General features: G+C 41.7%; 1 protein-coding gene across 2 annotated transcripts; it reads left to right on the top strand.

Annotated features, from left to right (window-relative positions):
* The first annotated feature begins 5,454 nt into the window (after nt 1-5,454).
* Nucleotides 5,455-22,535, top strand: LOC133489420 (homeobox protein Mohawk-like). Of its 2 annotated transcripts, none has more exons than XM_061798460.1 (6): nt 5,455-6,007; nt 6,871-7,030; nt 7,125-7,278; nt 8,218-8,484; nt 19,933-19,966; nt 20,073-22,535. In XM_061798460.1, the coding sequence occupies exons 1-6, from the start codon at nt 5,835-5,837 to the stop codon at nt 20,404-20,406; spliced, it is 1,122 nt and encodes a 373-aa protein (XP_061654444.1). In that variant the 5' UTR covers nt 5,455-5,834; the 3' UTR covers nt 20,407-22,535. The 2 variants fall into 2 exon arrangements, with proteins under 2 accessions (XP_061654444.1, XP_061654443.1); XM_061798459.1 differs by having other exon boundaries at nt 5,456-6,007; nt 8,179-8,484.
* The last annotated feature ends 820 nt before the right edge of the window (nt 22,536-23,355 follow it).

The following is a 23,355-nucleotide window of genomic DNA, read 5'->3' as shown; positions in this document are numbered from 1 at the left end:
GACGTATTAAAGTCACCAGCTCTGTCTGTAACATTGTCTGTTGCCACACGGCCAGAGCGGTGACAATGCTCCAGTCGCACACAGATCACTGCGTCCTCTTCCGCATATTGAGAAGTCTCCATGCCATACTATTGCGCTGCTTTTAAAGGGAATGACAGAAGCTGCTTCGATTGGACGGGATTTAAGTTGGCTGTCAATACGCGCAGCCGTCCAGGTTTTAAATGTGCTGGGGGTACGCCGGTCCACAAAATGACCAAAACCGGGTCCAGCCCGCCTCCTCGCAGAGTTTACGCTGAACGCAGCGCTGGATTTAACCTAGTCACAAAAACCTTCAGTATTTAAGTGGTAAGAAAGATGGCGGGGTAGCGATACATTAGTTGCGCAATATGTCTGATCCCCAAAACGCTCCAAACAATCTGTCAGAAGAAAAATCTCTCAGCTGCCAGACGGAAAGTCCGATTTCAGCGCAACGTGGCAGCGTAAGTTCATCACGACACTGACAATCTGCAGGCGCCCTCTGAGATCATAACGGTGCCATGAAGACAGCGGCCCCATCCAGTGAAAAGCCGCTGTTGTATGTTCGCTGCAGCTCCAACTTCAAACACTACACAGAAAACTATGATGTCAGTGGGTTTCGGATCATTTGGCTCAATCCTGCTCAAAAGTAGGAAAAAACAAACAAGATTAATGTTAAACAATACGTTCACCATTGAATGATATTAAACACAACTTACGACAATGGGGCCTGAAAGTGTAAAAGATTTTCTGTTTTGTGTAACAGAATAATAAATAGATTAACATGAAAATGTGTAACCGCAAAGGAGAAGAGCCTTATTCCCTTCTGCATATTCTGTAGTTTTACCGCTGAAGTTTGGCTCACAATTGGGCCCGTCAGCAAACTGAAGATAGATGCTGCTGTATTAATGTCACTGCATTAGTTAGGACTGCATGTCTCTTGTTGCATTAATCACTCATGCACAGAAAAGAAAATCATGGCTCAAATGAGCACTGTCGGTCGCAGCAGCTTGGCAGGCAAGCTACAAGAACTGAATATGGAAGAAAGAAAAATAAAAAAGAAAAAAAGACAACTTCCACTACTCTGGAAATACTTTTTACAAGATCTCAAGTTCTTCCACACCAAACTCATCAAAATGCCAGGCATGTGCACAGACATTTTTGGGGACAAGTGCTAAAGCCAAAAAAAAAGGCCTCCATCACCAAAATTATTTGTACAACTAAGAAAAGTGCTGCCTTTAACTTGGGTCAATAAGTGAATAATGCTTTGGACAACTTGGAAGCATAGAACTATCCAAAAAGTATTGTGAAGGTGCAAAATGGAGATTCAGGGAAAAACTAATTCAAGAATGTTAAGCCTGACCCATATTTAATTTCAAAGTTGAACAAGAGGGAGCGGCTGAAGAATTGTGTCCATAAAGTGTAAAAACACAATTCATCAAAATGAAGGTAAACTCACAATAAGCAGACTTTCGCCAAAACTCCTGTAATATCTCCTGAGATATGAGATTGTACAGAACCCAAGTTGTTGTATTTTCTTTTTTTTTTTGTCAAAACATACAAAGCCTGATCCACACTTTAATCTCTGTTTGCCAAAAATATGTTTTCCTATAACCTTCCCCATTTTTTTGTAATTTTGACAGTCAAAAGACAGCAGAGGAAAGTACGATGGTGCTTTTGCATAAATGTGCTGACAGATGTGCACAAATCTCAAGAAAAGCTAGAAAAAAAATGAAAGCTCTTTTTGAGGGAGGTGTAGCGACAGAAAACTGACAATTGCGCAAATACAACATAAATGAATCCGTTTGAAAAGTAAACCCTTTAGCCATTTCTCAGTGAACATGAGAACAATTCTCAGCAGCATTGCAATATCAAACGCAATTATTTGAAGAATTTCATTTTTGTGAGCTGAATGTCAAAATTTGCAACAGGTGCTTGATCCTTTATTCGACCAATATGTTTCCAATGACTTGATTCTATGCCTTTCTGTGATTCTTCGAGTCTCTCTCTTGATCTGCTTGTTAGAGAACAGGTTATGCAAATATTTCATTTTAGGTTCCTCCAGAAAATGTATCCGAAAGCTGTATATCCGCCACCTCCGACATATATGTATATAAGTCAAGTACGTTTTCATCAAAGTAGGCGTGGAAGAGGGTCTCGCCCAGCTTCCAAATGAAATTCAGGTTTGTAAACCCGCGGTTATGACTAACAGGTCCCAGTAGATGGCGGCGTTGCATTGCCTTGAATTTGAGATCAGCACAGCTTTTGAGTAGAAGCTAAAGATTAGGGTGTGAATCTCTGCTTGTCACGTCAATTATGAGGAGAAATGTAAAGTCGTTTCTGGCACCTTACACTCGAACGGCGTACGAGTATGGTATAAAAAGTACACGTGTATATGTGTGCTGGTATATGAGTCTACGGTCGGTAGTAGAACGTGTGTCGCGATCGTGAGAAAAGATCATGCAGCTTACGGAGTGAATAGCGAACATCGTGTAAAAAAAAAATAAAAAAAGCCACCGACATTCAGCTCGAGTCAGCGTTGGTCGCAAACCTATTTTTATTTTTTTACGTTGTAAATAAATGACTATGCTGTCATCAAAAACCCTTTCTCAGTCTTGTTTTTGTTGTTTGACAATTTGAGGTGTCACAAAAGCAAAGAAATATTCGCGTCAAAGTCACTCTTCTGTTATTCTAGGCTTTTTGGTCCGAAACCCATGTTCTACTGCTGATTACTACGTTTGCATGTTCTCCCCGGGCTTGCATTGGTTTTCTCTGGTTACTCGAGTTTTCTCCTCCATTCAGAATAGAATCGAGCTTTATTGTCACTGTCACAGGAATTACGAAAATCACTTGGGTATCTCCATATTTGCAGCATTGAGGTAAACAAAAAAGTACCCATATAAACAAAAACATGCATTGAAGACTAAAAGGTGTTAAGGATGAACATGAGTACTTGTTTCGGTGCCCTGCTATTGGCTGGCATCCAGTCCAGGGTGTACCCCACCTCTCGCCCGGAGTCAGATGGCATCGGCTCCAGCGACCGTAACAAGGATAAGCGCTATAGAAAATGGATGGATGCTGAAATCTCAAGTACTGTTATAAACACAAAATATGTTCCAAATAAAACTGTCTCCTGTCTTCTGTCCAAGTTTTTTTCTCATGCGAAATCCAGAAATCTGCATGCAAGGGAAGTTTCAGTGCAACTTTTATCACTCAGTGATTTTCCTCTGCTGAGATGAAAAAATATATGCTGCAGCTCAGTTATAATATATTCTTTTGTCAACTAAGAGTTTCTGTGTGTTTTAAAAAAAAAAAAGGATTATCCGCAACCGTGTTTGTGAAACGAACACCACGTACACGTTGCATCCTATCCAGACAAGAAGAGATTCTGGATGTCTTTGCACAGCACTTTTTTTTTTTTAAATCTGTCTCTGGGCTGTTGAAGATGGGTGTGTTCCCTGCTAATATCAACACACAAGCACAAGCCACGGAGCGTGTCACAGAGGGACGAGACTAAATGGTGCGGAATAGCATGTAGCAGTCTGACAGCTGCAGAGGAATGCGAGTGGAGGAATTTACAATTTCCCGAACAGGGACGGGATGCGCCTGGCTGGTCCATGTGTTTTTCAGCTTTGTTCGCTATCACACCTGGAACTGGAAATACCGCTTGAACTGTGAACCACGACATGAGTCAAGTCAAATTCATGCAAGTGCTCGCTCGTATTAAAACACAACTCAAATATTGTCATGCTGAATTGAACACAATTAAATTATTATTTTTTACGCTATCTTCGGGCGAGAGGCGGGATACACCCTGTACTGGTCGTCAGCCAATCGCAGACAGTGACTTTCTCAAAGTAATATAGCTCATTACATTTTGCTGACTTTTTGTAATTTGCAATGAATGCTGCAGCAGGACTCTTGGATGTTTCCTCTAAAAATGTGGACTCAAACTACGGAATTAACCACATATTTGTTCTTTAGACAAATAATAAACTGATAATGTAATGATGAAACGTAAATACATAATAAAAAAACGTGTTTGTTGCGTTATATGTGTACAGCATGTGGAAAACATGATACCATGTTGACCTAATGACAAATGTGCAAAATTGAGACAATTAGTGAATGACATAGAGTCAAAAATTATTCCGATGAAATTGTTCAAAAGTCATCGTTCTTCAATGTGTTCAAAAGTGTAACCGAGTCGAACCTTTTCAAAATCTCAGACAAGCAAATAGATTGCACCACAAGGTGGCCCTTCAAGGTCATGTTTGAGACTACGGCGGAATGGCACAGAGATAGCCAATCACAAGCATTGGCTTTAGAATGAGGAAGTGAAGTGGAAAAAAACAAAATCTGAGCTTTTGTGGCTATTTTTCCAATTGTAATTAAAATTGTAATTATGGAAGACATGTTTAAGTAAGAATTGACGTGCGTGGCCGTAGCACAATTAACCAAAATTATTATTATTACAATATATGAGGATGGGCGGTACGGTGACCGACTGGTTAGCACGTCTGCCTCACAGTTCTGAGGACCCGGGTTCAACTCCGGCCTCAGAACTGTGTGGAGTTTGCATGTTCTCCCCGTTCCTGCGTGGGTTTTATCCAGGTACTCCGGTTTCCTCCCACATCCCAAACACATGCACGATAGGTCGATTGAAGACTCTAAATTGCCCGTAGGTGTGAATGTGTGTGCGAATGGTTGTTTGTTTGTATGTGCCCTGCGATTGGCTGGTGACCAGTTCAGGGTGTACCCCGCCTCTCGCCCGAAGATGGCTGGGATAGGCTCCAGCACGCCCGCGACCCGCGTGAGGATAAAGCGGTACATGTAATTAGTTACTCCAGTGCCCAGTGTCTATCATAATAAATTAGACTCACTTGTTTTAAAGTGTTAGGTTCCTCTTCTTGATTGAATTCACAACGTGTCGCACCGCTATGACGTCACACTACGACACTACTCACCTATCCCCATTCTACCTACGGACCTCGATGCGGTAACACAAACCAAGTCGGGGCTCCACGTCCCAAATCATACTGAAATGATATGTCGCGCTTTATGGAAACAGCTCAAATGCCCCCCCTCCTCCCCAAAAAAAGAAAAGCCACATTGTGCAGACTGCAGACAGTGCAAAAGATTCACGGTTCCTAAACCCCACTGCACATGGTCGCACACAAAATAAGCAGTGTTATTTTCCAGTGCTGGTGTTGACATTACAATGGCCCAATTTGTTCTGAAATTCAGGATTCACCGCCTAGCACGAGGCGCTGCTTGGTGGTTTTGCTGCTTATAAGGAAACTTGTAATTCCAGCTCCCGAATCCCCCGGTACAACATGCGATGTTATTTGCTGACACGATTGTTGGTCAAACCGCAAGCTGCGAGAGGCTCGTGTGCCTCATGTCGAAAATATGAGCTCATGAACAACTGCTCCACAGCAGACAAAATCTAATAAGCACGTTTGCCGTGCAATAGTTTGCATATCTTGGGTTGCTCCTGCTACTGCTCAGTGAGGGTTCCCTCAGAGTGGCGATTGGATGGTGGGAGGACCAATGGGCAGGAGTGGAACAGGTTATTTGAACTCTCCAAAGTGCTGCTCAACAAAACCAGACAACATTCTCTGTTACTTTTCAAACATTTTTCACTCTGTAATTGGAACTGAAGTCCTGCCACCATCTTCAGAGAAAAGACGGAGGACTATTTTCACCATTTTTGAGTGACTTTCAACTTTATCCAGAATGGGAGTCTACTGCATCTATTTATTTCTGTCAAACCTCCGTTGCACCTGTTGATTTGGGAGAAACCTGCTTGCTTGAGAATGGACTCGGTTGTGGGGATGGCATCTGATACGCTTCTTCATTTGGAGGATGAGCAGAGGAGTAGACTGAACTGTGTCGCTCACAGCAGTTTGGCAAGTGCTCAGAATGCAGAACTGCTCCCGTACCAGCCGACCACTGAAGACGGCTCCTCCATCAAGTACAGAAGATATGGGTACGTCCCTTTTCTTTTGGAATCACAGTTTTTTCTGCGTTGCACGATTAAGATTAGTATTTCACCAACCTCCTCGGAGCCAAGCCACATATTTTTTCATTCAAACCAACTCACGGCACACCACCAGACAAAAACGTCACACAAAATGTACACAATGGTTAATTCCCATCTAGTGCACAGGTGTCAAACTCAAGGCCGGGGGGCCAGATCCGGTCCGCCACATGATTTTACGTGGCCCGCGAAGGCAAATCATGCGTGTCAACTTCCATGATTCTTGTTCAAATCTGTAACCAAGATTACAAATTGCCATATTTAGTAAATAACATTGAGATATTGCAAGCATTTTTGTGTTACCAAATATGAACAGTAGTTGAAAAACCCATTACCATTGATTTCTGATTCCAAAACTAGTTTATAAATTTCAGGTGCAATAATATGATGAGGTGATTCGCCTTTTAGGCTGTTACAGCCGAAGAGGACAAAAAAAAAAAAAAGGAGGTAATTAAAGTTTTTGATGGTTTCACAGTCATACTGGCCCTCTGAGGGAAACCGTAACTACAACGTGGCCTGCGACAAAAATGAGTTTGACACCCCTGATCTAGTGGATGAAGTTACATTTTTCTGCCTGACACTGGCGTAGATAGATGAACAAAGATACATTATTTGTAGTAAATAAAACATTTTGGGCCCAATCAAGTGGAATTGGATAATTTCCCGCAGCACAACTGTCAGGGCACCCTGCTGTGCGACTGCACTCTGGTTGGGAAGCTCTGGTTTAGAATATGGAATTGTCCTGAAAATGCACGGCTGTGTTTCTTCTATATTCGATTTTGTTGTGCACAACTACTTCAAAAATCCCCCAGGTCTCGCTTGGGTGGGGTCAAAGTTCGCCACAAGAGACAAGTGCTGCAGGACATGGCCCGACCTCTCAAACATTGGCTGTACAAACACCGGGACAACCCGTATCCCACCAAGACTGAGAAGGTTCTATTGGCTCTGGGCTCTCATATGACTCTGGTACAGGTGAGGCAAGAAAAGCAGTCAAGGGAGAATGTGGGAGAACGTCCGGCAAGATGTTGGCGTTCATTCACTTTTACGATCGTCCAAATCTGTTTAGGTGTCAAACTGGTTTGCGAACGCCCGACGAAGACTGAAGAATACGGTGAGGCAGCCAGACTTGAGCTGGGCCGTAAGGATCAAACTATACAATAAATACATCCAGGGAAACGCCGAGAGACTGAGTGTATGCAGCGATGACACCAACTCAGATGGTGAGGACAACTTTTACCGTATCTAATCGAATTGATATACTTTAGCCAATGAGATGCAGTGACATCTGGTACTGGATAAACTATGATGACACCCAGTAGAATGCTTATGATGTTCATGATAAGAAAATACTATTCCACTTCAAGAAAAATAGGAGTACCGATTCAACTCCTTTACTTAAGTACAAAATGTTTTTACTGTCAATTATACAGTATACCATACCTGCTTTTAAAATTTGACAAAATGAAAACAAAACAAAAAAAATTTATTCTCTGCACATAAAACAGTTCCAGTTGTTTGATGTTCTTGGCAAATTCTCTCAAATAAGGCCCCAAGAGCTCAATCAATAAATCAATCAAGACCACGGTTGTCTTTATCGCTCTCTATTTACACGTCGTGCTGCCCTCTAACGGAAGTTGAAAAAGGTTCCCAGCCTGTTTTGACCAAGGTTTGAAAAGTACAGATGTCCGTTTTGAAATGTAGTCAGTAAAAGTAAAACGTCTACAGAAAAACAAATATGAACAGATACCTGAAAAATATACTTTAGTACAGAAAGAAAATATTTGTACTTTGTTACTTCCCACCACTGTGTTAAGCAGAGGTAATAATGGCTAGCTATAATTAACAAAGTACGCAAATGATTAGAAACACGTCTCAATATGAGGCAGCGCAGTTCTACATCACTTCGAACAGTCACAATAACAAACATGTTAAATTATGACCTTCTGAAAACTGAGCAATATTTGTAAACATTGATATCTGGAATTGGTACTCAATAAATCCTGCACGTGTACCTAAAGTTGTGGCTGCTGAGTGCATTTGATAATGTGAACAATTTCATATGAAACAAGTGCCCGTAGTCAACCCTTAGGATAGCTTTTTGTCTATGTGCTTTGCTGCAGATGACGAGTGTCGCTTACAAACGCCCATCTGCTCGTCAGACATGTGTGGGATGAAGAACCAGGCCGGCGTTCTAACAGTGGCCGACCCGGCCAACGGCGCCTCGCCTCCGTCAAAGTACAAGAGCAGCTTGCTGAATCGTTACTTGAACGACACCTTGCGGCACATGATGGCGGCGGGCAAAGCGGAAGGCGTCGCCCTGAAGAGGAGGAGCCACTCGGAGTCGTTCAGCTCAAACGAGTGCGACCGAGACGCAGTGTCCCCGGCGTCCTCCTATGACGCGGAGACCAACTTTATCTACCAAATGGGTGAGAGATTCCACAGCGTCACGCATCATTACCATTTCATTCACACTCAAGGATTTCTACGGTAATTGCTAGGGCTGTAACGATACACCAAAGTCACTATTGGGCACGTATCACGATTTCTGACCCACGGTTCGATACACGATTCGATTTTTTGAGTGTGTGTGCGTGTGTGGGGGTTAAAAATAAAATGAACAGATTGTCATAAAAACAATGGACTTTTTATTACAGCCTTTGTAATTCCAGTACAGTATCCAGCATTTTCCACAAAGTCCCGGGCAGTCAAAAAGTAATGAGCAATGAATTTATTTCAGACATTTTCACCATTTGTAGTTTAAATACTTTTTTGAAGGTTTAATTTAAAAAAAAGTTTTGTTTAAGCCTGTCCTCTTCCGGCCAGTTATTTTGGAACTGTCATTGCTTGATGTCAATCAGAAGCAGAGAGTCGTGATTGAATTTCTTGCTTTGGAAGGGAAACCACAAAATATTTTCAAAAGCCTGAAAAATGTGGATGGGGACGCTGCAATAGGCTAAATGACAGTCAAAAGGTGGGTGTCCAGGATCAAAAGGGAAGAACAAGAGCCTGCTCCGAGTAACCTCCGTGACAAGCAAAGGAGCGGCAGACCGTCTTCAGCGGTCAATCCTGGGAATAGTGCTCGGGTCCAGGCCCTGATCACAGAAGATCGTAGAGTCACCATTGAAATGATGACATCACCATCATGCGTCATCATGACATAACCCTAGCCCCATATATATTTTGCAGCCTTTTGAAGAAAATGGTTAGTGGTGGGGCGGAACGGTGGACGATTGGTGAGCACATCTTTAGTTCTGACGCCCTGGGTTCAAATCCAGCCTCGCCTGTGTGGCGTTTGCATGTTCTCCCCGTGCCTGCATGGATTTTCTCCCGGCACTCTGCTTTCCTCGAGACTTTACACCGATCTGATCGGTATCGGCCGATAATTACCATTTTATGCTGATCGGCTTTAATGTCATAATTCGCCCATCCGATCAATGACGTCATTGATCGGCTCCGCAAAAAGACATTTACTCCGCGTCGCCATCGTGTACAGTATATTTGAATCCAAAAGCTGCTTTATTTTTAGCCTTGTCGCGTGTCTTTTGACATAGCACTGTAACTGTAAATATCTGACAGCCAATAAAGTTATTTAAAAAATAAAATAAAAAAACATGTCAGGTGTGGGACAGACAACACGCAATGCCCGGATCAGACCAATTTGGTCTTTCACGATTGCACTATGTCAGACTACTGCAATAAAATCTTGTATTCCAATACCACTACATCCCGTCTTTTACGATCACTGGGCTTTATCGTTCTCACCTCAAACGCGACCGGATACACTCGTTACCACGACAACAACAATCGATGGCGTCGTGTGTATAAGAACAAAATGGAGAAAAACATGTGCTGGTGGTCACCGGTGCTCGGGAGAGGACTTTAATTCAAGGCTTGCTTGAGGTATGTTCACGTACGGTACTTTTAATACGATACAGCTCGCAAGCAGGCAACAAAATGTAATGTAGCCCAGCAAGCTAGTGCCAGCACTAACGGTTGTAGCGTCGTTCTGTCCAATCATGCTCTAAAGTTTCGGTGTGTGTGAAGTAATGTAATGACAGTAAGTTAGCAGCCGTTATTTCTGTCATCTTGTAATGTTGGTTTGACCTGACTGATTAGAATACATGACCTGAATAAAGAATACTCTTGTTAAGGATACTCAGTATACAGTACAGAAGTATTTAAATAGACACATTGCTCCATCTTGGAATCGGATCGGTGATTTATTTATTTTTTTAAACTCGCTGATCGGCCCCAAAAATCCTGATCGTGTAAAGCCTACTTTCCTCCCACATCCCAAAAACATGCATGCTAGGTTCATTGAAGACTCTAAATTGCCCGTAGGTGTGAATGTGAGTGCGAATGGTTATTTGTGTATGTGCGCCCTGCAATTGGCTGGCGACCAGTTCAGGGTGTACCCCGCCTTTCGCCCAAACGTAGCGAGGATGGGCTCCAGCACGCCCGTGACCCGCGTGAGGAGAAGCAGTACAGAAAATGGATGAAATGGGTTAGTGGTGGTTCCCCTTCCAAAGCAAGAAAGGGAATCAATGCTCTCTGCTTCTGCAGGGCTTCCAATGATGACCTCATTTCCAAAATTTTAAGTACAAACCATGAAAATTTCAGAATTAAAAAAAAAATAAATAAAATAAAATAAATAAATAAAAATCTATATATTAGTAGGTTAAATTAAATTAGGCATTTTTTTATTAACATTCCAAGATTAAATTATATCAATAATGATCATAATAATAACTGAAATAAGATTTTTTAAAATATAAGAATAAGCTCAAAATATAACAATTAAGCTGTCATTTTACCTGGACATTTTTTGCAATATTAAAGAACAAAATCATAACAGTGAAGGCATCAAAGTAAACCTATGTTATGTCTGCTTCCTTTAGTGAATCTATACCAGTTTTATCAATAAAGTGCAATTTTGCAGACATTTGTATCTACAGTATTCAATAATCAACCAGAAGTGTTGTAGTTATTAGCAATGGTGAATATACGTCAGGTGTCTAGAAAGAGACAACACCGATTTTAGACGCTTGCATTTTTCTCCACAGGAAATTTGGCACTCAGTCATGAAAGTTACAACATTTTGTCTTAAAAAAGGAACATTTCCTCACAAGATTATGCCTTTTTTATTGTGCATAAGTTTTAATGAGTTAAGTTTTCTTGAAAATGACATTTTCCTTATATTTTTTTTTAAAGACGTACGTAATTTGATTTTTTCTTGCTATTTAAAAAATATATTCTCCTAACCTTTTCTTAATTTTGCCATTTTATTGTGGCCCTAACACTGCTTTGTTCACACTTGACTCATGCTTCTAAGTCTAATGAAAGTTCACCAAGTCTATAAGAGCAAAATACTGTAGAATTTGACTCCTCATGGTTCCGTGGCATTTGTATATTCCTGGTATTCCACTGGAAGTCAGTAGCAACGCAACAATCATTAAGTTTGAACAATTCTGACACCTTGGTGCCCTTTATGACGAACCGAGTCCTCAAAAAGGCAATTCTTTTTAATAAACATTACGAATAAAAAAGTCCTGCAAAGGCACAAATCCTTCATTTTACATTTGGCTGGAGTTGATGCTGGCTTCTTCTACTGTACACTGCAAATATCCTTTCCATACACGAGAATGTGCCATTTGTTCCGCATCAGCTTCTTGCCATGGTGGAAATGTCCCGTTGGGCCTCAAGGACAATTACACAATGTCTGAAATTTTATTTTTCCCCAGAGTGAGAGGTGAAAAAAACTCAGCCAAACTATCAGAAAATGGAGCAGTTTGTCAGCAGGGCACACAAACGTCTCTCAGAGTGACAAGTCGGTTTTGAAAGAAAACAGCTTGAGAGTATTCATCTCCATTTGGCTCCATCCCATTTGAGTTCGCCGCTTGAGTCGTGTACACGTTGGCCGCCCGTTCCTCTCAGTTCTGCTTTCCGACTCACTCGCATTAAAAAGCTACATTTCTGGAATTGTGAAACCACTATTCATTGCTTACAACAATGCGTTAAGTTGCGTTTTTATTACTCTCGGGCCCGAAACACCCGAAAACAAATAAATCATTCCAGCCAGAGGACTGTTATTTAAGTTATGGTCGGTGAAAACACTTCATCTTCAGGAAACCTCGACTTCAACCTCAGATTTACACTAACTGATAATGTGAAATATGGACAACATAATAAAAGGTATGCAGAGCCAATAGGTAAAATGCAAAAGTGTACCATTTGCTGCTTTTATTTTTATTTTTTTTAACTAAAATGTCACTCTGTAAATTTGGATCATCACCACATTGGACTGAATTAATCATATGCTGCATGTCCACCACCCTCATCTGTTAATTACAATTAATTAATTTCTGCGCTCACAATGTTTAGGCAACTGTAAAAAAATAAAATAAAAAAAATTGTGGATCAGTACCAAAACAAAAGAGTATGTTTTTTTCCTATCACTTAGTTTTCAGATGTATTTTTAATCATTGTTCTTTATCTCAAACATTCAAATAGCTTCTTAGAAGTGCAAAAAGGATCAAGTTCTGAATAAGACCATTTTTAGAATATTTAGTCATTTTCGCATCATTCTGCTACCAAACAAAAATAAAAACAATCCATAGAAGAGGTTATTAGACACTTTAATCCACTATAATCATACTAATGGGAATATGTTTTGATAAATTAGACATTTGAGAAACCAAATGATGCTTTTGAAATCATTTATGACTTAATGTTTGCTGTAAAAAAAAAAAATTAAAATTAAAATAAATTTTTTTTTAAAAAGAGGCTAAAGTTAGCAACTGAACTACTTAGCCTGGTAAAACTGAAAGTCAATCACAATTTTGTAAAAGAACAAAAGGAACAGTTAAACATTTAAACTCACACGTTTTGGATAATAAAGATGCCAAATAAAGTTTTTTCCCCCCGACACAATGCTAAACTAAGCTAGTTAGCTCCTGGTCACATAGCTTCATAGCAACTCTGCACTGAATCAATGGTAATACGTAAAAGTATTCCCCTAAACGTCAACCTCAAATCATATTTCTTTTGGACTAGTCTGTGCTTTCTTGAACTCATTACCCACTGTGGCAGCACTGTTGAAATGTTTATGAACACTTTTAATGTAGCCCTGCTGGTCGTGTTTTTGACTTTTTGCAACCTAGCGCGGATCCTCTACGGAGCTGAAGTTGAAAGTCAGCTTGCCAGATTCATGACACCATTAAAACACATCGGTAGCTCGAGAAGGCTAAAACGGTCACGAAACGTGAACAAGTGATGAGCGTTAAAGTGATGGCACTACTGTACTCACAAGGTCACTTCAAATATTCAATATGTCTGGATTTCACAGGATGGAAACATCATGTTACCTCACATTTCCATATAACAACTAAGAGTGTTTATATTACTGTGCAAGATTTGGGGCTTACACCACGGTTAATGCCTCCGCTGAAAAAGCCTGGAGGGTCGTCAGTGTCACTGGGATTGTGTTTTATAAGACAAGGAAAAACCTGTTTGGACTAATGCCTGGCAGCACAATGCCCAATTTTTTGTTGAAAATGAAAACACGTATGCTGAGCGGGGAGTTTCTTGCTCACGAATACAAATACATATGCACTTTGAAGAATTTGATTCCAGTGACATACCCAGAACAAGGTAATAGTTGGACAAGAAAAGAATTGAATGCACATTTGATAGTCCAGGCATCCATCCATTTTCCTCCGCTTGGTCAGGTCGTGGGGGAAGCAGCCTCAGCAGGGAAGCCTAGACTTTCCTCTCCCCAGCCACTTCCTCCAGCTCTTCCGAGGGGATCCCGAGGCGTTCCCAGGCCAGCCGGGAGACATAGTCTCTCCAGAGTGTCCCGGGTCGTCCCCGGGGTCTCCTCCCGGTGGGACGTGCCCGGAACACCTCACCGGGGAGGCATCCGGGAGGCATCCGAATCAGATGCCCATGCCACCTCATCTGGGTCCTCTCAAGGCGGAGGAACAGCGGCTCTACTCTGAGCCCTTCCTGGATGACTTAGCTTCTCACCCTATCTCTAAGGAAGAGCCCGGACACCCTGCGGAGGAAACCCATTTCGGTCACTTATATCCGGGATCTTGTTCTTTCGGTCACGACCCACAGCTCGTGATCATAGGTGAGGGTAGGAACATAGATCGACTGGTAAATCGAGAGCTTCGCCTTTCGGCTTAGCTCCTTCTTCACCACAACGGACCGATACAAAGTCAGCATCACTGCAGACGCCACACAGATCCGCCTGTCGATCTCCCGTTCCATTCTTCCCTCACTCGTGAACAAGACTCCGTATCAGGACTCCAAAAAGGGTGGGTACTCTGAACTGCTGTTTGGTGCATAGGCACAAACAACAGGCAGGACCCGTCCCCCCACCCGAAGGCGGAGGGGGGCTACCCACTCGTCCACCGGGGTGAACCCCAATGTACAGGGAGGCAATAAGTATACCCACACCTGCTCGGCGCCTCTCACCGTGGGCAACTCCAGAGTGGAAGAGAGTCCAACCCCTCTCGACAGGACTGGTATCAGAGTCCAAGCTGTGCGTGAAGGTGAGTCCGAATACATCTAGTCTGAATTTATCGACCTCGTACACCAGCTCGGGCTCCTTCCCTCCCAGAGAGGTGACGTTCCAGGTCCCTAGACCCAGCTTCTGTAGCCGGGGATCGGATCGCCAAGGTCCCTGCCTTCAGTCACCGCCCAGCTCATAATGCACCCGACCCCTATGGCCCCTCCCACAGGTGCTGGGCCCATGGGAAGGGGGACCCACGTTGCCCTTTCGGGCTGTGCCCGGCCGGGCCCCATGAGTGCAGGACCGGCCACCGGGCGCTCGCCTTCGAGCCCCACCTCCGGGCCTGGCTCCAGAGGGGGGCCCCGGTGACCCACGTCCAGGCAAGGGAAACCTAGATCCATTTGTTTCTTTCTTCATAGGGGTCTTTGGAGCTGTGCTTTGTCTGGTCCCTCACCTAGGACTTGTTTCTCATGGGTGACCCTGCCAGGGGCATAAAGCCCCAGACAACTTAGCTCCTAGGATCATTGGAACACACAAAACCCTCCACCACGATAAGGTGACGTCTCAAGGAGGGGCATTTGATTGTCCAGTAAGTTGAATTCAAACACCATCCATCCATTTGGTATAGCGCTTATCGGTTGTGCTGGAGCCTATCATAGCTGACTTCAGGTGGACACCGTCAATTAGTTACCAGCAAATCAGTGGCGTGTAAAGGGTGGGAGGGTGGTGGAGGGCGCGGCAGTACATAGGGTCAATAGGGTCATGGCTGATCTGGAGCCTATCTCAGCTGACTTTGGGCAAGAGGCGGGGTACACGGTGAACTGTTTCTCAGCCAATACGTAGAAAATGCCCAGACTAGGCATCCTTTAAATGCCTTCTGGCTTTGCCCTAGTGCTTTTTATACCCTCCTATGTGTTAGCATTACAACTGTTAGCATGTCACAATTGTACCAATTCTCATTTACAGAGTAATGTAAAAAGAAGAAGCGCCCGGGGAGCATTTCGGGGTATCGGTGTCTTGCTCAAGGACACCACAGCCGTGAGTCCGGAGGATGTTGGCGGATGGTCCCGTCGGGGTTTTGAACCTAGGTCCCCCACGGTGGCAGGCGATGATCTTAACCATTGGGCCACGGCTGCCCTAGACTAGACTTTACGCCGATCTGATCGGTATCGGCCGATAATTAGCATTTTATGCTGATCGGTTGATCGGTGTTCATGTCATCATTCCCCGATCCTATCAATGACGTCATCGATCGGCCCCACACAAGACATTTAACACCGTGTCGCCGTCGCGTATGAATCCAAAAGCTAGTTTATTTTTAGCCTTGTGGCGCAGTACTGTAACTATCTGATGGCCAATAACGTTTTTTCAATCTTGTCGGTGAAAAAACACGTCGTCGGTGTGGGACTACTTTGCGGTGTCTCAGACAAACGACACGCAAGTTATTTGCAGTCTGTGCACAACTGAAGTACGTCATGGGGAACGTCATCTAAATCAACGGCAACACAACTAATTAGATCGGCCACCTGAAGAATGTATACGGGGAGGAGCATGCCGCGTTCAACTGACGCAAACTCTGGACAACACCCGTCCATATAGCCGGCACAGTGAGAAAGTTAAAGTAAGCATGTCATGAACAGTATTTATGAAAGTAATTTAATTGCAATAAAGTAATTTTCATTACAGTAAGTTAGCACCCATTATTTCTGTCATGTAATGTTGATTTGACCTTAACTTATGTCAGAGGCCAATCCTTGAATGCCCCCTAGAGGTCATTGATGTTTTAACTTTTGTCTAAAATGCTAGAGAATAATTTTGAGCTGGGATGGGCACGCGGTACAGAAAATGGATGGATGGATACAGTACTCAATATAAAGTACACAAGTATATACAATAAATGAACAAGTCATGTAAATGGACACATTGCTCCATCTTGTGATCGGATCGGTAATCGGTTATCGTTTTTTTTAAAACTCGCTGATCGGCCTCAAAAATCCTGATCGTGTAAAGCCTAGTAAAAACCTTCATGAATGTACCTCTATTATTTCATCACTCAGAATGTTATCTTGCCATATTTTAGCCTACCTACTATATTAGCATGCTATTGGTTCTCATTAGAAATAGTATGCAACCATGGGGCACAATGTAAAATCCTTATCTACGTATCTCAGAGTTGTCTTAGCTCCGATTGCTATATTGCTAAATGTTAGCATGCCAACTGTTTGCATGTTGGCATTTGTCCAATTCCACTATATGCAGATTGTCACGTGACCAAACCCAGAACCCAGGTTAGCTGACAACCGGTGTATGCTACGCTAACGAGCGTGACTACAGGTTGATGACACGATTGTTTGAAGCCGAACTTGCTAAATAATTTTCCTTATGGCTAGTATCTTTGGACAAAAGTTAAATATATAAAATGTATCATTGTATGATATGATATATGTAAACATGATTGAAGCCATGTCATGTGGTGACTTCTTGTGTTCAACAAAATACAATGTAGACATTTAAAGTTACTACGGGTGCTCTGTCCCAGTCCCATTCTGCCAATTAACCGAGCCAGGAGGAAGTGCTTTTACCTGCTTTGCCGAATGTGGATTTAGGTTTTGCTTCGCATACTGTATAAGGGGACAGAAAATGACTACAGGGCACCAAGCCCCCCTAAAATAGGCCTAGCAATGCCACTGGTATAACTGAAGTAGTTTCTGTTCACAGAAAGACGTAGAAATAAAACAAAATACAATTGTTTCATCTGTTTGATTCGCAAAAAAACAACAAGGCATAAAAGGATAAATCATAACTACTGTTTTTATTTCAATTACCTTGTCAAGAAATAGCCTGGCCAAATTCAGAAGTTGTGAAGTAGTTTTACAGCGCTACGGGACAATTTACTATATAAAAAACCAGCGCGCCCTTTCATTACCCTTGCTGCAAGTTCCCCATGCAGTAAATTTCAAACTGGCAAGAGGTAGAACAATGTTTTCTCGCTGTATAAAATAAGAGGTTCAGAAATAGTTTCTTGGAAAAGGATGTTGTGGCTAAAGAGAAAAAAATGCTTGAGGACATTCAGTAGCGAGAAGAAAAAAAAAAAACAGCGAAAATTATTTACTGTCAACTGTTACTCTTGACAGCTGAAGAGATCCTCGATGGAATACTTTGGGATGTGAGCACTTCAATGTTTGATCTTTGGCCTTAAGGTGAGATTTGATCATCTTATTTGGACTTTAGCTAGATGTGGGGAGCAGCGGCTGACCTAGTGGTTAGCACGTCTGCCTCACAGTTCTGAGGTCGTTGGTCCTTCCTTCCTGTGTGGAGTCTGGAGCTTGGGTAGGTTTTGTCTGGGTCTGCCGGCTTCCTCCTACATTCTAAAAACATGCACGTTAGGGTCATGAAAAATAAATTGTCCGTAGGTATGACGGTCAGTGTGAATGGTTGCTTGTCCATACTGTTTGTGGCCTGCGATTGGCTCGCGACCGGTCCGGGGTGTGCAGTGCCTCTTGCCCAAAGTCAGCTGAGATCAGCACGAGCCGAGCGATTCTCAAAGTGTACTACGCGGGCTCCCTCTAGTGGTACGCGAATGAATCACTGCCCAAGTACAGTTCAGTTGTATTTAACTTTTAAGTTCAAAACATTTGCCTTAACAGTTTGCTTTAAAATGTGTATTAAGGTACAATTTGTTTTCATCTTCTGTGCAATACCTTTTAATTAAATCATTACTTTGGTAGAGCTTTTTCCTAAAATTCTCAAGTTGTTGCTTACAACATTAAACATAACTTTGTCTCATGTTTTGACTTTATTCTCATAAATTACAAAGGTTTTTAATGTAATATAGCAAATTTCTGGTTGTTTAATTGGGATTTTTTTTCTTTTTTTCCATTTGTCATACATTTTCCTTATATTTCTTGTGGTATTCCATCTTTCGTCTCAATCATTTTTTTTCATATTTTTGAACGCGGTTGGATATTTGGAGGTGGTCAGCGGGGTGGAGGTGTTGAAGCGTATTTAAGGATGTATACCATTATTACTAAAGCAAGAAACAATTAACAAGCAAGCAATTAATCCTTTACCTCCCAGCTATCTTCGGGCGGGAGGCGGGGTACACCCTGAACCGGTCGCCAACCAATCGCAGGGCACATATAAACAAACAACCATTTGCACTCACATTCCTACCTACGGGCAATTTAGAGTCATCAATTAACCCACCCTGCATATTTTGGGGATGTGGAAGGAAACCGGAGTGCCCGGAGAAAACCCACCCAAGCACGGGGAGAACATGCAAACTCATAAATAATAAAAGTACACTGTACTCACCAGTGATGCGTATTATTTATAGACAAGCTCCATAATCTTTTGCTCCTCCTATTGTGTTGGTTCGTCAACGCTACCTAGCTAGCTAGCTAGCAGTCACAACTAGCAAGTTTGTGCTGCTCTCCAGGTGAAGCGAATAACCTCTTTGACCGGCTGAAACAAGCTAGCCGCACTGTCCTCACAATTTTCACAATTTTTAATCATGTCCAATATTCGTCCGTCTTTATGGCACCTGTGCAATTATTGCAACTCAATCATTGCATTCGAGGAAGGACGACATCTGGTGTTGTTCCGATCAATCAATCAGAGCGAGGACGGGAAAATGCAGCCAATCAGAGGACGAGAAAATGTAGCGTGACTTCCCGCCCCCGCGCTTTGGAGCAAAAGATGACAGCTAACAAAACAGGTGCACGAATCCAAACGAACATTTAAGCAATACAAGTCATGAGCACCCAGTCACGATTCATACAGAAAGGATAAGATAAAGGGAAAAAAATATTAAAGATGGAGAAGGTTATGCTAGATACAGCAACATGCAAGGGGCGTGAGTATTCATATAAATACATTTAAAGGAGTGCAAGTTTTAATTGTATTCAAAACCTTTTGTTTGTCAGAGTACTTGAATGACAGGAGGCATTTTCGGAACTCCTTTTGAAAAGCAGTAAAGCACAGCTTTCTTCCAAAGCATTTACAACAATCAATGTGATATTTTGACGTCAATAATAAAAAGATTTATTAACCAGAATGTCTTTTCTTTTTATATCTTCAAAGAGGCCAAATAATACATTCTTCCAAGCAAGCGCGACAGTCCTTTGAACATTATTGTGAATAAAATCAAAGTTTTTGACCCCCCCCCCGACCAACACACACTGCTGTAATCACCAATTAAATAAAAACATTATTATATGTCAAAATAATAAAGTATGATTGAGGTCACAAAAGTTTTTAAATGTGTTGTAATGTTTTGAACAGTGCCCTATATAAAGTAATCAATCAAGGTGAATGTACGGTAAATTGATTCATGTAAATGTCTTCTTCTATCTTGTAGAGACTTTGGACTATACATCATCGAAATGTGACAGGTAATTATTAATTGCACTCAAATCATCAGTCTCAGGGTTGTCAGTCAAAGCAATCCAGTTTTGTTCTGTTTAACTTCATTTAGTTTTGTTTCTTGCATTTTCACAGTGGTCAGCCTCACGAAAGAGCTCAGCAGAGTGAAAACAAGCAAGACTGGCGAGAGATCAACGCCGCCGTGGCCCTGACCAGCCTGGCCCACGGGCAGAGCTGCAGGAGCAACAGAACGCCGCTCGGCACTGCCGCGGGGCTGAGCTGCCGCAGAGAGCCCCTGTCCATCACCGGGACCAACATCCCCCGCAGGATGCCCGTCACGGTGCCCGCCTCGGCCCTGAGGCAGAGCCGCGGCGCCGAGCGGTCCGCTCTCACCAGCCGCATCATCCGGAAGTCGTCCCACATCTCCGAGGTGCAGACGATCAAAGTGGGCCTGGCTAACAGCGTGTAGGAATTCAACGTCACCGTGTGAGAATAACGGATGCCTCAAGGCAGCCTCTCAGACTATTCCTTTGTAAAACTGTATATATACATATATGTATATATATACACACACACACACACACACATATATATATATATATATATATATATATATATATATATATGTGTGTGTGTGTGTATATATATGTGTGTTTGTATATGTGTGTGTATATATATATATATGTGTATATATATATATATATATATATATACACACACACGCACACACATATGGGTGTTTATTTGATTACGGGCCTTTTTGTGTCCTTGATGTTAAATTTAAAGAAAAAATCTATTTAAATTGATTTTTTCAATAACCAGCAGTGGGCGTGCCTAATTCTTGATTTTGATTCTGATTTCTCATCATATATACAAAACATTTCAAATTCTGTCTTTTATTTTTGCTAAAATATGTGTGTCCCTTAAAGTTGCCACATTGACCATTTTCAGATCAATAAAGATTTATTCAAAATCTGATTCTTTAATTCTCCACGTCATTTTGTCTTGTCACTCAAGCGCATGCTCCGGCAAAGAGAAGTCAGACATTTTCATAACTGGTTTTTCCTCATTTGTACCCTTAAGTCACATAATATTTTAATTGCATGTCATTACCAAACGACTTGTAGTGTTAATATGTTTAAAGATTTTCCTGTAAAAACTTGATAATCATATAAAATGTTGTACAGGACTAGCTAGCTAAAAGAAAAAAATTAAGATAACTCTAGCAGCATAGCACAGTTAGCTAAAAGCTTTGAAATGTCATTACCATCACAAGATTAATCAATTTTGAATCAATATGCCATTGTGGCGTTAATGACATCTCTCGAGGGTATCTGACAAAAAGACAAAATTTAAAAAAATTAAAATCTTAAATCAATATATATGGACATGAACAGATTCTGAGTCACAGAAAGATGACAATTAAGGTCAGGTACATATAGTTTTTTTTATGTTATTTTTGAGAAAAATGAAAATCAAAAGTGCCCGAAATCAAATAAACACCCATATATAGTCTACAATGTTTTTGTACCTTTTTTTTTTTACAATGTTGGTCATGTATTGTTATTGTGTTCTGTTGTAGTAATTTAACTTCTTTGAGACTGGATCATCATCCAATGCCATTAATTTGTCCGCAACTTTCTAATAAAGTCATTGTGAAGTCTCGTCATCAGTCGTGATTTACAAGAACCATTACTTTTACAATGTTGTTATCCTTATAGTACTGCTCCATCGCATCATCTGGAAAACTGTCCCACACCATACAAAGTTATTCCAAATTCATCACGAATTTGGAATCCATTTTCTCGAAGGAAGTAACGGAAGCATGTTCAATGGTCTTCAAACTAGCTCAAAAACCTCTTAAATTGGGGCTCTCGTACAGAAAGGTACCCTGTACGTGCATGAGATCTGGTTTGGTTTATGCAAAGATATATTTTCTGCAACTGTATTTAAGTTCCCCGTTAAGAGCAACCTTTAATTTAATAAAGTCCTGGTGTATTACCAAAAATGAATGTTCATTTCCATGGAAAGTTTCCAACTTCAACATTGCAAGTTACTTTCCATATTAATAAATTGCACACTTAACACTAACCCGGTAATGAATGCGTGAAGGGAGATTGCTGCTAGTGGGAGGTGAGTTGACCTCTTGACTAGGCATCTATTATTATTGTTACCTCTCCCTTTGCGATCATTAGTTCCCCTCTGTGGTGGGCTCCCAATAGAAGTCTTAAGAAAAAGCAAGGACCTTTAGATGCTCACTGAGCTGAAGTCTCACAAAATATGGCGGTGAGAACTCCTAATTGTACAAACTTCCATGTTTTCACTCCCCTGAAATGTATTGAAACCTGGTTGGGAGCTCGCGTACTTAAGGTTTGTGATAGCGGCAATTTGGAGGCTAAAGGTCACGTGAGAGATCATCATGGCTGCCGCGGGAAATTAGCCACTTTCACTTTATGTGTCCGAAAATGATTATCTGTTAAAAATAAACATATCTCCTATCTTTGCTCATCTATCAATATGTGTCGTGTCGAGGCAGAACAACCAAATGCTCTTTTCAGTAGATAAGTTGCATAAGTTAAAATAAATCTGTTACCATTTATACATAAGAATAAGTCAGTTTTGGATTTAGCTATAAACACCCACAGCAAGTTAAGTTGTGAGTAAATTGAGACATCCTCGTCATTAGTTCAGTATTTGTCATTTTTGTGCCATTTTTTGTTTGGTGGTGTGCTATGAGATTTTGCGAATGTCAAATGGGTGCGTTGGCTTCGAATCAACACACACGTGGTGAGCACGGCTCACAGTTCTGAGGTTTGGGGTTCGAATCTCAGCTGCCGACCTCTTGAGTGGACTTCACACGCTCTCACCGTGCTTGTGTGGGTTTCCTGCCGGCTTCCTCCCACATTGCAAAAACGCGCGTTTGTCTAACTGAAGACTCGAAATTGGCCAAAGATGCGAAGGTGAGTGTGAATGCTTGTTGGTTTATCTACGCGCGTGATTGGCTGGTTACTGCTCCAGGGTGTACAGTACTTCACTTGTCGCAAAAAGTCAGCTGCGATGGGTTCCAACTCACCTGCAATCTTAATGCTGAAAAAAAAAAAAAAACGCCTCAGAAAATGGATGGATGTTTTATTTATAGATATGGGAGCCCTACTTTGTTGCTCAGCGGACCATGACAGTAACTTTTCTTTTTTTTGATTTAGAAAATAACACCTTTTCATTTCTCTACATCAGGGGTGTCAAATCCATTTTTGTTGCAGGCCACATTGTAGTGTGTTACAAATGTGGAACCATATAAATGTATAATCGCCTCATGGTATTATGGCGCATAAAGTGAAACCTCGGTTTTCATATGCCCTTGTTTTCAAATGATTCTTTTTTTTTTTTGTGCCTAAATATTGTCCCAGTCATCCTACAA

Source organism: Phyllopteryx taeniolatus, chromosome 14, assembly GCF_024500385.1.
Source record: "Phyllopteryx taeniolatus isolate TA_2022b chromosome 14, UOR_Ptae_1.2, whole genome shotgun sequence".
NCBI lineage: Eukaryota > Metazoa > Chordata > Actinopteri > Syngnathiformes > Syngnathidae > Phyllopteryx > Phyllopteryx taeniolatus.
This window is presented reverse-complemented; position numbering and strand designations above follow the sequence as displayed.

What these genes read in the sequence shown, in the direction of transcription:
- LOC133489420 (XM_061798459.1), top strand. Translation starts at nt 5,835, where the DNA reads ATGGACTCGGTTGTGGGGATGGCATCTGATACGCTTCTTCATTTGGAG. An exon ending in CTCATATGACTCTGGTACAG is followed by an intron (nt 7,031 to 7,124) that starts GTGAGGCAAGAA and finishes AAATCTGTTTAG; the next exon opens with GTGTCAAACTGGTTTGCGAA. An exon ending in CGATGACACCAACTCAGATG is followed by an intron (nt 7,279 to 8,178) that starts GTGAGGACAACT and finishes GCTTTGCTGCAG; the next exon opens with ATGACGAGTGTCGCTTACAA.